The sequence below is a fragment of the Anser cygnoides genome, chromosome 17 (genome assembly GCF_040182565.1).
Source record: "Anser cygnoides isolate HZ-2024a breed goose chromosome 17, Taihu_goose_T2T_genome, whole genome shotgun sequence".
NCBI lineage: Eukaryota > Metazoa > Chordata > Aves > Anseriformes > Anatidae > Anser > Anser cygnoides.
The window spans coordinates 10,959,645-10,974,276 of record NC_089889.1 but is presented as its reverse complement, the minus strand read 5'-3'; the positions used below and the strand labels follow the sequence as shown (position 1 = coordinate 10,974,276).

At 41.2% G+C, this 14,632-nt stretch overlaps 1 protein-coding gene across 3 annotated transcripts; it reads left to right on the top strand.

The window, feature by feature from the left end:
- Positions 1–635: 635 nt before the first annotated feature.
- On the top strand, positions 636–10,659 carry YWHAH (tyrosine 3-monooxygenase/tryptophan 5-monooxygenase activation protein eta). Of its 3 annotated transcripts, none has more exons than XM_048064116.2 (3): positions 636–1,076; positions 5,007–5,065; positions 9,223–10,659. In XM_048064116.2, exons 2-3 carry the CDS (start codon positions 5,021–5,023, stop codon positions 9,877–9,879), a joined length of 702 nt encoding a protein of 233 aa, XP_047920073.1. In that variant the 5' UTR covers positions 636–1,076; positions 5,007–5,020; the 3' UTR covers positions 9,880–10,659. The 3 variants fall into 3 exon arrangements, with proteins under 3 accessions (XP_047920073.1, XP_047920072.1, XP_013029115.2); XM_013173661.3 differs by lacking the exon at positions 636–1,076 and adding an exon at positions 3,248–3,834; XM_048064115.2 differs by lacking the exon at positions 5,007–5,065 and having other exon boundaries at positions 638–1,076.
- The last annotated feature ends 3,973 nt before the right edge of the window (positions 10,660–14,632 follow it).

Sequence of the window (14,632 nt, the reverse complement as noted above, 5' to 3'; positions counted from 1 at the left end):
GTAGCGGGACCAGGCTCTGTCCCCTGCCCCTGCACCCGTGGGGCTGACAGCAGCGAGCCCAAACGTGCGTGGGTGCTGCAGCCCAGGGGCTCTGTGCGGCGGGGGCGGCCGGCAGGGCCAGTGCTGCAGCACGCCCGATGCAGCCCACGGCCCGAGCGGGGCGGGCACCGGCCAAACACACGCTAAAACCCCGCACCCGGCCCCGCGGCGCAGCAGCAGCAGCAGCAGCAGCAGCAGGGCGGGACGCGCCCGCTCCCTGCAGGCAGCCCCCGCGCGCTCACGGCGCGCGCCGCCGCCTTCCCGCGGCTGGGCTGGGCTGGGCTGGGCGCGCGCTCGCTCCTGCTCCTGCCCCCCCCCACCGCGGCGCGCGCGCGCTGCGGGCGGCAGCCCCGCGCTGGCTCCGCAGTGCCCGCGCCCAGCGCCCACCTCCACCTTTGCAGCAGTAAAATGCAGCACTCGCAGCGCGCATGCGCCCTCCTCCCCAGCGCCCCTCCCTAGCCGGCGCCCCGGGGTAGCTATTTATAGCAAGTGACGTCACCTAGAAATAGAACGCGGGGGAGCCGGCGCCCCCCTCCCCTCCCCTGCAGTCCCCCCCGGCTCCGCCCCCTCGTTGCCTTCCCAGCGCGCAGGCGCAGGCGGCGGCAGCAGCGGCAGCGCGAGGCGCCGAGGCGGGCGGAGCGGGGCTGCTCACACGCCGCTGCCTGTGAGGGGACGCGGCGAGCGCGCGCGCGGCTGCCGCTCCGGGAGCGCGAGGCGCCGACCCGCCGCGGCTGAGGCGAAGCCCAACGGTCGCAGAGAGAGGGACAGAGAGAGCGGGCGGCTGGGCGTGAGGCGGCGGCTCCGCTTCGGTCCCCTCCGCGCTCTCGCCCCTGCTCGCCCCCAGGAGCGCGTTTCGAGGCGCGGCTCGCAGCCCCCCCCCCCCCCCCGTCTCTCTCTCTCCTTCTGAGGGGCGCAGAGTGCCCAGCCCGGCAGCCACCACGGAAGCGGCCATGGGGGACCGAGAGCAGCTGCTGCAGCGAGCCCGCCTGGCCGAGCAGGCGGAGCGCTACGACGATATGGCCTCGGCCATGAAGTCGGTGAGTGGGGCTGGGCCGGGCCGGCGGTGCGCGGGGAGGGTGCGGAAGGGAGGCCGGGCTGCCCCGAGGCGGGGTCGGGGCCCGGGCGGCACCTGGGGCCGCCTCTGCCATTTTCTTCCTCTCTCATTTCTTCCGCTCCCTCGCGGCCCCCCCTTGCGGTCCCAGCCCCGGGGGTGGGGCCGTGCCCCTGCCTTCTGCAGTTCTCCCGCCGAGCCGCGGGAGCACAGGGCGAGCCCACGGGGGCGCTGCCCCACATGGGGACCCCCTTGCCGCCCCCCCCCCACCCCACACCCCCGGCTTGTGGGGACCAGGGCAGGGGTAGACGAGTCTGACCTTGGGGTGCGCCTCCCCTTCCAGGGCAGGCCGGGCCACGCCAGCGGTTGGGGGCGCTGGGCGGGGGTGCCTGGGAGAGCCGCGCCCGGCAAGGGGAGCCCCTTCCTTTTCTAGACGCTTCGGCGATAAAAGGCACGAAACACAGGCCTCGGCCGCAAACGTGAGCGCTCCGATTTGGAGATGGTATAGTGGCTGCATCCGGGTATAAAGGCTGTTCGGGGCACGGTTTCATACGCTTTAACGTTGCCTTCTTGCCTCTCCTTTGTAGGGTAACGTTCTCAGTGCATTCCTTACACAGTTGAATACTGACATGTGTTTAAACAGTAAGCTGCAGTTGCAACTCAGTTCCTTTCAAAACCAAGCAATGAAAATTACTTGTACTGACCTGTCTGTACTAGTACCCAATAAAATCGAAGAATGAACAAACTTATTATGTCTAGTTCCTTCTTTTTTGAAAAAAAAAAACCACCATAAAACATAAATCTGAATGTTACAGGTAATGCTGGTAAATGTTTTGTAGTATCTTTGCTGTATCTGTTTATAACAGGTTTAGTCTTGTTAATCTCTTTTTTGTGAACACTAGAAGGCCCCAGGAGGATTCAGATTTCCCTTGAGAGTAGTGCTGTTTAAAGACATGGGAGGGTTTTGGTTTGAAAGAGCAGCTTCAAATCAAGTTCACATTAAATGAATTGATTCTTGTGACAAAAATAGTCTTCTTCAGGGACTGGGATGTATGTCACATTCCTTAAATGAGGGCAGGAAGAGACATTTATTTTGTTGCTCTTGTATTTTATTTTTTTTAATGTTCAAGTAACTTTCCCTTACAGTGGTGTAATAAATGTTAGGACCAATCTAGATCTGAAGCAGTAATAAACCTTGAGTATCTGAGTATTAAATGTACTAGACATTAAAATGAACAGTATTTAATGATACTGCTAGAATTTCTGATATGTGTAATGTTGTAACAGCTTCATTCATCTCAAGAACGTTTTCCATCCCTATTTCTAAAGGGTGCAACCAAAAAGTCATTAAAATCTGCTGCTGCTCTACAAGACACAATTTCTAGGTGTAGACAGTGGCTTTTCATTTTTCCAAGTATTGCTGAACTATAGTGTGTGTGTGGCTCTCTGAACACGTGAAGCAAAAAGAATGTGTTTGCCACGCTTCCAGAAACGCATAAATAAAAATAACTAGTGTGTATGTCTAGCTGTCTTCTTAAACTGATTTAACTACTGTTCAATTTTCATTCATTTTGTGTTATAGTATTCTCTTCTGTGATGCTGCTTTTGCTCTCTAAGAAATTGTATAATGATGAGCTTCCGTAATTGGGAGCTTGCTAGTGCTTTGTAGGTGAGCTGAGCCTTAAGCATTTATGGTACATTACCTTATAGACACTAAATGTAAAAAGCAAAGCTGCATTAGAAAGGCGAGTTCCTCCTATGAAGCTGTTCATGTAATGTGGTGTGCCCATAATGTAGCATCTATTGGTTGCTTGGCTTTCACAGGTGTTAACTAAGATGGTAGTTTCCAGAATGCTCTTTTAAGATTGAGCAGATTTTATAGGCGTGAGCTTAAGCACCTATGAAACAAATATTATGTGGGTTCTGTTCCCACACAGCTAATGTTTCCTTCAATTTTAATGACTGTAAATAAGTATTTGGAGAACTTTTTCTCTAAATAGAGGAATATTCAAATAATTTTGCAATCCAGTGATGTTAAGCTTCTTTCAACAGGAAATCAGTGTTCTAAGTTGGATATCTATTCTTAGTTCAATATATTTTGATTTGATTTTAAAAATCTCTGCATATAACACATTATTTTTTTTAAAGGCGCCGTATGAAAATAACGTGTTTCCAGTATAACAGAAATGAAAGTGGTTAGTTTCGGTTCCAGGTATTTATCACCACACTTCTACAGTCCACAATATAGCCAGCAGCCTTATAGTTGCTCCTAAAACGTAAAGTGACAAAAACTATTTTAACAAAAGCATATATACCCCGTCTTTGAGACTGCCACTGAAGAAGTATGACAAAACTCTCATTTCAGCTGTTGCTATAAAGCTGGAGAAACACTTATTCTTCAGTCCTATCAGTTCACTATTCTGTAGAAAAGGTAAATGATGTAGCAGTTGTAGCTTAAGTAAGGAAATCGCTGCTCAATAATACATTTTTCGTTGCTATTGAATTTTCTTTTCCTTAGAAGGGTTCCAGTACTTATAACGTGTAGAGAGTGAAGTGTTTGCTTAAATAGCTGTTACAAAGTAATGGGTTTAATTAACTCTTTTTTTCAGCCAGAATTGTTTTAATAGCGAATACATGCATGTGTAAATGTGCTGCTACGAAATGGCATTCGTCCAAGGGCAGTGGCAGTCCCATTGCATTAAATACTGCTGTAGGATTCCAACTATTTGAAATAACCCTACACGGTAGGTAAAAATTTGTTTCCAAACATAATAGGAAAAAAACAAGCTTTTAGCATAGAGTATTAAAGGTTTTTGCTTGTAGGAACAAAGGCTTTAAGACACTGAGAATACTGCATTGAATCCTTATGGGTTTAGATTATTCCAGAAATGGAGTTGAAATTTTGATTGTAAATACTAAATAGTTGAACAGTTATGCTCTATTAACTCTTAATATTTCAGTCAGTATTAATTCCCATATGTAGTGCTTGGAAGGTTCATTAATCTATACTGCTTTTCTAGTATAGGTATAGGTATGTAGCAGGTGTAGACATTTATACTTCAATTGAAAATGGAGATGGATCTCAGCTGAAATAAGTAATTTTAAAATCAGTTGTGAAATCAATTTATTTCACCCTGAGAAGTATTGAGTCTATGTATAATCTAGAGCTTTTAAAGCCTAATCGCATGAGGTTCTAGTTTGCTTTGTAGGCATTATCTATGTATGTGAAGGGACTTAAGTTTGAGGTGTTCCAAATTTTTAATACTGTATCACCAGCTTGTTCATATTAGTGTCTGGTTTTGGGTTGATGAAATAAGTGCATAGGATGAGGGAGTGAGATGCCTTTAATATAAACAATATCCTCCCCTGCTTTGAGATGACTTCCTTACTGTGGAATACAGTAAATGTAGCTATAGATGCAAGAAATTGTTCTGGTTTAAACTTAGGTGTGAGAGGTGTGCTTGTGTAAGAAAAGTATGGGGCAGCACCTAAGTTGTTACTACTTAGAAGTCATGCTACAAATAGGTTTTTCTATTAAGTGCTATTGTTTTTTCTAACAACCATTACAGAAAGCCTAGGTCTAAAAAGTAAAACTACATTGCTGGAGCCAAAGATCTTCTCTATTAAGGAAAGGTTATAGGTACAATGGAGGACAGGAAAAAAAATCCTTCACCATTCCAAGCTTTTCTTTACATTCCAACATGTAAAGGCAAAAATGTCTGGTTTTATTTAATTTCATAATGTATCTGAAATTGATAGAACAGTTGATAGATCCCTAAAGGTCAAATAATTTCCTTTGAGATTAGTTTCTTATAATATAACCATTATATGAGGAAGGCAGATATGTTTTTTAGATAGATGTAGAATATCAACATTTTCAACTAGGATAGCGAATAGTTTGCCATTTCTCTTTCAGAAATCACCTTTGGCATGAGATGGAAATGGCTCAGGACTAATGAAAGAAAAATGAGGGAGGTAAGGTGGAAATGACACTGACATCCTGAGGCATGTTGAAAGGTGGCACTGGAAAGGAATGAGTTTCACTCTGAGCATTGGCAACTTCTGCCCCAGGAAGAAGTTCACTCACTAGTGAGCAGCTACTCATCTGTTACATCACGTTCCTGCACTCTATGTTAGGTGCTGCTCGCTTTGGAAATGGTTATCAGTTTTTAGATTGTTAACACGATCTGCTCAGAAATGGTATGGTATTGATATCTGAACTGTACCTTACCTGAGAAATTAATTTGCTTTGTGCTTCAAGGCTTGTGGCAGTGCTCTGTGTAGTCTTTTGATTATGTTACGTTGCATCTGTTACAGCTGTGGCTGATGCTCACAAACGAGAAGTATTGTCTGCCTTAAAGCAAACCTAAAAGCTTCATTTTTGTATTACAGTATTTAATTCCTTTGATAAAGTGCGAAAACCTCACTTCAAAAACTTTTAAAGCAGATTAAATAGGAATGTCCATTTTTATTTCTAACTGGAAGTGTGGAAAGTCTGAAGAAACAAAGGAAGACTGATCTGCTTTCAAACCTTTCTCAGTTAACTTTGAGTGGCGATCTTCAGTGTATTGACTTTTTTGAAGCTAATTGTATTTTGTGCTAGGTTTGAGTAGTTTCGTTGTGGAAGACTGATGCTTTGCCATCTGACTGTTGGCTTGCATTTGGGAAGGCAATATATTTGACAATGGGATGTGTAGTTGTTGAAAGTTTCTGCTCTGTTCTCCAAAACTTTAGTTAAGTCAGTGTCTTAATTTGTCACTAATTGTTTAGAAAACATTTTTGAAAGTCTTTGTTGGAAGACCAGAATCTTCTAGTGTTTTTTCTCCCTAGTTTTATGTATTCTAAAAAGACAGTACTCATTACCAAAAAAAACCACAATTGTTTAGACATAGGCTTGAACTGATATTTTTTGCTGATTCTCCAAGACCCGTGAGTAACTTTTGATACGTATTAAAGTTATTAAGCATCTCCTAAGCATGTTGAATCAGCTTCTGTTATTTTTTCCTTTTTTATTTAAGGAATGTTTTCAAGGTGAGTTTATGGCCATCTTGAATATTAAACCCTACAGTCTAGGGGTAATCTGAAATAGTCTCTTAAATTATTGAAAGTCTATTAAGAATCTTTTCTCTTAGATACTTTCATATTCTAAGTAGTTAGCATTTTTTTCTACATATGAACAACTGCTTTGTAGTTAGTTGTGAGGGATGGTTTATTTCTTGTTTGTAACTGTTCTACATGAATGTATCTTGAGTATTCCCTGATATTTCTTAATCTTGCTATGTCAGTTTAAGTTTTGTTAGTCGAGTGCTTACAGAGAGTTTTAGCAACCTTTCTTAGCGCAAGCTAAACCTCAGCTGGCCAGTTGAAAGTTAACATGTATGCAGCTTCTGAAAGTTAAAATGACTGTAGACCTACTTCTAATACTGAAGGTTGAGTAAAAACCAACCAAGATTACCAAAGATTATGCTAGATTATGCTAGACTTCACAAGTTTCTCCCTCCGTTAATGTGCAATTTAAGAGTTTGAACATAAGAAATTTCTGCAAATACGCTGTTTATCAGCACCTGCATTGAACTTGAGTAGTGGTTAAGGAAGGGAAGCTGGGAGGGCTTTTAAGGTGTAGGTTATTTGCAAATGTTGCATCTCCTGTGCAAGTGGGCTTTATGAATCGGCATTTTCAGGGTGGGTGTTGTGATGCATTTTCTGCATTTGAAAATGAGTAACGCCTGCAGAGAGAGAATGGACTAGAAAAATCTGGAATACTCTTTCAAGGCTAGTGGTACTGCTGTAAGATTGTATCGTGTCTCTTGTGACAAATGAGATGAAATTTTGAAAATTGACAACTTACATCCCTGTAAGCAAATATACCAGCTGAATGGAATAGTGAAAATTCAGATTTTAGTAATCCATTTTTTTCAGTGGCTCACAGGGTATTTGTTAGAAACTGTAAAATACTATTTTGGTGTCTTGACTACACAGAAGATAACTATTTTTAAAGGCTTAAAAGATCCCCTTAAGGAGGTATAAGAAATAAATAAGGGTTAGGGTGACTGTATATCTCACATAACTGAGTTAGTAGATAAACACTAGCATTTAGGAGGGTCCCTAATCTGAAGCAGAGGGAAAAGGATTGAGTATGAAGGTAGTAGCACCTAGCTGAGGGTAAGAAACAGGTGATAAATGGAGGATGAGGTGAAAAATTGTGATGATGATGCATCAGATAAAGAATTAGGGTAGCTGTGGTTGAAGTCTTTCAGATTTCATTTCCATCACATGGAGTCTGGGTTAAAAGGGCAAGAGGTGGCACATCTCTTACTATTGCACCACCAAGACTCAAGTTAGTTTTGTGCATCCATAGTTATTTTTGTCTCGTATAGTTTTTCATACTCAACACATGGGGAACATAGTATGTTATCTTTACACTAGTTGAAAAGTACTAGAAAAAATACTTGATATGTAAATGAAGACAGGTGGGAAAAAAGTTTTATTGTTAAAGGGTGTTTGAAGTTTTAACAAAGCATCATTGATTCCTTTAAATTAGCAGTTGTCAGAGAACTTGCAGTTCTTTCAAGCGTAGACCTTTCAAGTGAAGTTCTCCAGTAGTGCAGGAAAGACCAAGTGATCAAAGACCAAGAATCAAGTGATAATCTATGGTGGTTTTTATTCCACTTCTGTAAAAGGAAATGCTGTTCTAATAGACTGTAGGGAATAAAAATCTCTTAGTTGAGCCTTGACATCTAGGAGGAGTTGATATCTTTACTGGAGAAGGTAATACAGGTGGATCATAGTGGAGATTGTGCCCATGGGAATGTTGAGTGGAAGCTATGAAGAAGCTTGTGACAACTACATTAGAGTTGATTCCTGTGCATTTTACCCTTCGTAGATGATCTGTCATTATATTAGGCCAGGCAGAGCAGTGTCTTGTGGGAATTCAGGTCCCTTGAGCAGTTGGGCAGAGGCATTTTGGAGACAACTAAATTTAAAAGTAAGCTCTCTTATGGAAACAGAAACATAGAGTGGTTTGGGTTCGAAGGGACCTTAAAGATCATCTAATTCTACCCCCCCCTGCAATGGGCAGGGACACCTTCCACTAGAAGGCGTATAATTAATATAAACTATTTCTTTAGACTAGGAAAGATGTGTTCACTGGAAGGTACACTGGTTACACCAAAGATCTCAAAATAGTGTAAATATTTGTGACAGTTGTTTGCAGTGTACAAGTATTTGCAGATGTTCTGATGTGTCATGTGTAAATATGCACATTTTTTGACAGTAGTTAATGATTTTAGCAGTGTGAGCAGCGTCAAGCTTACTTTCACATGGAAGTACGTATCCTTAGAATTCTAGTGACTTCTTTCAATGCAGCTAATGCAGTGTTCTTAAAGTAGTGGAGCTGTGTTCTTCAATCTAATTCCTCAGTTTAATTTCATGTTTCTAAATGTGCAAAAATTGAACAACTTGAAGTGACTGTTTGAAAGGCATTTTTCCCTAATCATCAGAGTGAAAAAGGCCTAAATGCAGTATTAAATTTCTTCCATGTCTATCCCAGAAATTTGTCAGCACCCATCAGTCTACAGAAATCCAGATAACTTTTGCATTACATTATATAATTGCTCACTAAGTGAAAGATAATATGAAACACTAATTCCATTTGTACTATGCAGAGCTTAATCATAATGACTTCAGCGCTTCCATCTCTGCTGTAGATTGAAAGCAACCAGCAGGGGAAAAGAAATGCAAGAACTGCATCAGTTTCCAGTGTCTGTGCTGTGTTCCAGATCCGTAAAACTGGTATTCTAGGTACATTTAAATTCATTGTTAAATATGTAGTCTGCATAATTATAGCAAAGACTTCCTGAGAACCGAGCCCTCCTGCAAATGCTTCTCTGTTACACCAGTCTGACTCACTCTCATTCAGTGAATATGCTTTGTAATGGGTTTTAAATACCAGTTCTATTACAGCAGAACTGTTGGGGGTATTCATTACGTCTTGACTGCAAAGCCAGTTTTAAATTTTCAAAGTTACAAACTGTCTCCTGTCTAGAAGGAATTTTGAATCTTGTACTACATGATGCAAGCTTCCATGCTCTTTAGACAAACCCTTTAAATTTGATCTTTGTCTGTATTTTCAGGTAACTGAGCTGAATGAGCCTCTCTCAAATGAGGACAGAAACCTGCTGTCTGTAGCCTACAAGAATGTAGTTGGAGCTAGACGATCTTCCTGGCGTGTGATCAGCAGCATAGAGCAGAAGACTATGGCGGATGGGAATGAGAAGAAGCTGGAGAAGGTCAAAGCCTATAGGGAGAAGATAGAAAAGGAGCTTGAGACGGTCTGCAATGATGTTTTGGCTCTCCTCGATAAGTACTTGATCAAGAACTGCAATGACTTCCAGTATGAGAGCAAGGTCTTTTATCTGAAAATGAAAGGAGATTATTACCGCTACTTGGCAGAAGTTGCTGCTGGAGAGAAGAAGAACAGTGTCGTGGAAGCCTCAGAAGCTGCCTATAAAGAGGCCTTTGAAATCAGCAAAGAGCACATGCAGCCCACTCACCCAATTAGGCTTGGGCTGGCACTCAATTTCTCGGTGTTCTACTATGAAATCCAGAATGCCCCTGAGCAAGCCTGCCTTTTAGCCAAACAAGCCTTTGATGATGCCATAGCAGAGCTGGACACACTAAATGAGGATTCCTACAAGGACTCCACTCTCATCATGCAGTTACTTCGAGATAACCTCACTCTGTGGACGAGTGACCAGCAAGATGAAGAAGCAGGAGAGGGCAATAATTAAAAAGCTTTCCTCTGATCTGTCTTTCATCCACTTCACAATCCCCGTCATCACCAATATTACCTTGCCACAGTCACACTAAATATCTAGTGCTAAGCATATCTGTATTGTACAGCTGTTCAGATCTGCTGTCCACTTTATCAAGAAGCAGTTTCAGATGAGTCTTCATGGGCATTGATGGATCGATTGGTTTATTGGCCCTATTTATCTTAGGTGCACTTAAACAGTGCAGAAAGATGCGTATTAATTGAGGCATTTTTAGTTTGCCTGTTGATTAGAACATAAGGGGAAGAATAATGGAAAGCGGTTGAGGATGATTAGATTCCAGTTAAATTTTTTGCCATTTGAAATGAGCTGACAGTTCTGTTAAGCAGTACATTTTGTGCATGCAAAGTCAATTAGCCACCTCAATTTTTTTTCCAGTCAATGAAAGCAGTTAAGCTGATGTGAAATGACAGCCCTGTTCATCAGTTTACAATAAACTGTTTGAAATGTGAGGTTTCAGTAGCAATTTTTTTTTGCCTCTAACTTATGTGCACAGTTTCTTTTAATGCAGTGCATCTACCTAAGAGTTTTGATACTTGTAACCTTTTGCAGTTGTTTTGAAGAATCATGAATTTATTTTTTTGTAAATTCTGGCTGTTTAGTTGTCTGTGTATTCTGACAACGCTGTGTCATTATTAGCCCATGTTAAGATGGATGACTGAGATGCCGGACTTCTAAATTAAATGTTTTGGAATTAAATGAATAAAATAAAATGCTGCTTCGGGGTTATTATCTCTACATGAGCTGTCCTGTCTTTTGTTCAGAGTAAAGATTGAATTACTTATCATATCATTGATGGGTCAAAACATGTTTAAGCAAAAGTGTAATGAGAAGTTGCCTCATATGCTAAAAACAAATGAACAAACAACGGTATGCTAAAATGAAAAAAACACAACACAGCAAACTAAAATGATACTGCTCACACCTGTGTTAGAAATGAAGTTTCCAAAGCTATGTTTTAGTTAATTTGCTTGGTAGAGCAGTTGTAATGCAATTCTACTGAGGAGCTAAAAAGTAGTAAGCCATAGTAATTGTTACACAGGTGCAGAGACTTGTATTATTTACTTCTGTGCACACTAAACCTTTTTTCTGAAATACTAACCAAATATCACTTTTACACATTTAAGTCCCAGTAACAATACAGTATTTATTTTTAAAGAATGCCTCTCTGTTGTAGCTCACTTAAATCTAGTCCTCAAACTTACTTTTTTTTTTTTTTTTTTCCTCCCCCAACAGTTAGTGTATATTTATTGGTTTCATATGTACTTCTGAAGCAGGAAAAGTTAGCTGTTGAGTTACATGTGACTGTATCCAGGCTGCACCTGAGCTAGCTGAAAGGTCAAGTAAGTTCTTATTTTTATCTAAATCAATTTTTCTTTGACTTGTACAATAAATAGTACTGGCCTAAATAACCACAATTTACACTTTTTAAAAGCAATGCACTGGTTATTTTTAAGGATCTGGGGGATTAGATTTTATTTTAGTCGTAGACTTGTCCATATGTTCTATTGTCTTCTAGGTGATTCCAGCTTTATTATGCCAGTAAAGCTTGTGAGGATCAGAAGACTAGTGCAACGTGAAAAAGATGAAACTACAGAACCTTGATGGGCTGTTGAATAAGGTTGAGATGCTTGACCTCCTCCTAAAGTAGCTTGAATTGTGTAGTTAGTATGAATTATTGCCGTGTGCCCGTAGCCTATTCTGGAAGTCCCTTTTTCTTACTTGCTCTGCTCAAACAGTGCATGAGTCCCTGTTCCTTCAATTGCTGGAGTCTTCTGGCCAGTAATAACCTTTTGGACTTCACAAGTCTCATATGGTGCTCTTACATATTCTCATTTCTTCCCTCTCAGATTTGCATACCTGCCCCTGTGGAACCAAGTTAAAGCTTGGCAATGAGACTGCCTTTATACATCAAAACACTGGCTGTTTAATCGTTGTTGGCAATTGCTAGGTTTATTTTCTTTTTTCTTTTTTAAATAAGTATCAATATCTTTTTGTTAATTCAAAGGCTAAGGAGTCCTTCTAATTACAGTCCTGTGCAGCTCCTTTGTCAGAAAATGATGAGCATTATGCAGTCCGTGAGTCAGCAGGGCTCTGACTTCCAGGCTAGGCAGTTGAAGATTAGCTACTGACACTGTGCGTGAGGTCCAAAATGGAAACTAAAGGCATTCTGTGAAATGGTACAGAACAGTTCCTGGGTGCTTTAGTCATTTCTGATAGGAAAGGTTATAAATTACAGTTATTAGGTAGTTATGTTTCCCTGTATTGTCATTAATCTGGGTAAATCTTTACTGGTTATCATGAGGTATGAAATTCCATTTTGAAATGGCTTACTGGTTACTTTGCTGGAAGGGTGGGTTCCCTTCTCCCATGCAGTATAAGTTTCAGTAGATTAATCAGTTATAGCCATAAATATAAACAGATGAGATGACTGGAAGATGTTAGAAAGCTATGTGAAAAGTTGAAGTTAAAATTCCTTCATTCTCTTAATGTATTGCTATATCCCTTAACACATTTTCGCTGGTTGACTGACCGTTCATGAACATAGAGGCCCTTAGAAAGCCGTTAGAGGTGATGGAAAACTAGGAACACCAATTGTGAGGTATTGCAAACTGGATTGAAAATGCTTGCTCTGTCAAAGGTTGCTGGTACTTGGAAACTATCTAGGTTTCGTACCAGATGTCAGGATCTAATAGCATAAGTAGATCTGGCTGGAAAGTAACAACTGCCTTCTAAGAATTTTGTATCTCGAGCCAGGATCTCTAGAGGAACTATCCAAAATACATAGGAATAGCGAGCGTTTCCTTATTGAATGTCCTGAGATAAAACTCACAAAATGATGTAGAGTTTGTCAGTGAACTGTCAAATGCAGGTAACTTACTACCAAGTGCTCCTAGCAAAGGAGAATTTGGTGAACAGAAGATTATCTTAAGTTTGTAGATTAACTTCCTCTGAAACATGAAGGTTAAAATTCCTAATGAGGAACAACTGGCAGGTTGTTTTTCCTGCAAATGGGTGGCATGTGTTTGTGCTGGACTGCATGCTGACTCATATGATTACTCAAGCTGCCATCTCAGTATATTTGGGAAAGATCTAAGTGATGATCAAGTTCTGTTGAGGGTGATGAACTTAAAGGCAGGTGAGTGAAAGTACTGGGTGTGTTCGGGTAAGTAAGGGTAACAGACACAAAAGTCATACTGGTTTCATTAAATATGTGATCTGCATATTAGCTTTATAGCAGTGGATGCTTCCCTAAGGGCAAGGTGAATTCTTCAGCTAAATCTTCAAATAATCTGTAATCTATTTAGGAAGTTCTTTAAACTTAAATGTCTTATTATTGAGTGCTCTGTGGCGTAAAAACCATTTCTGTCTTTGTTAAGAATTCATAAACCAAGTGTTGACAGTCATGGTTGCTCTGTATAAGTTAATGACCACGAGTTTTAGGAAGTCTTCTGAGTTAAAATTCTTTCACCTGCTTCTGCCACCAGCAGTATAGCAATATGTTAGTTTTTCAGTAGGAGAGCAGATACTTCTCCCATGTTCTGCAGTTGTCAGTTAATGATCCAGTGTCACAAAAGGCATTTTCTTGTCAGTGTTTTTTGCTGAGTCAGTGGGCCCATTTTCTATAGTGTAAGAACAAGAAGTGCTCTGATGCAGTCCATATTGTTACCATTTCAGCAATTTTAATTTTCTGGGCCATGGAATTACTGTATGCTTTTCTGTAATCCTTATCATAGCAATGATCTGGATGAAAACAAGACAGATGACTAGGGTGTATTGATTATTGCAATATTCCTCAGTGAGCCGTGGGATTCAGATATTTTCCAATTGGTTATTTGTCTTAGGTGATCCCCAACTCATGCCTATTGAGTTTCAATCTCTAAAATCAAACCCTAGGCTGCACCCATCTCTGTAGACACCAGAGGTATTCACCAGAAGTGCTTAGCTGAAGTTCACAGCATTCCTTTCTGAAGCAGGAGTGGAAGGAGTAAAAACATCAGAACATGCCACCCTATCCCTGGGATCTGTATCTCTTTACACTGCCTTATTTCAGGTATAATAAGATGCTTACCTGCTTACCAGATGGCCGGTTCTGGATGGGAGTAATGTTTGCTTGATCTTTGCCATGCCTTTCACAGGCAAACTTCGCTGAAAGATTAAGTCACTTGGAGGGCCTTAATTTATGTAGTATGAGCAAGGTATATGGGTATCCTTGAATTTTTAGCAACCTGATAGCTGCTGATGGTAAAGCAGCATTTTATATGATTCCGTATGAGCTTGAAAGCTAAAGGATAATCAAACCTCAATAGAATGTTCTTTATAGGGACAGAAATTCAGTCTGTGTCCTAATCTGCTTCAATGCGTTCACATTTTACATAGTTGCATTTGCTGCAGAGTTCTCTATCACCACCTCCCACCCTCCTTTTTGAATCCCATACTAAAACAAAATGTGCCATTACAACAGGAAACTAAACTTCTTACGCTGTGTGTAATAAGGGCTTTACTATACAATAGCATTATAGCATTGCAGAAGACTGACTTTTTAAGCAAAAAGAAGCTTTAAGGAAAAAAGTGAGATTGAGATCATTATGGTTAACATGCATCAAAGAACCACAGTTACTCTGGTAAGTAATCATGTTTTTCTAGTAACTTCTTCGGAATAACTATGGTTTTGAAAGTGATTCTACCGTGTTGCTTTTCCATTGTATAT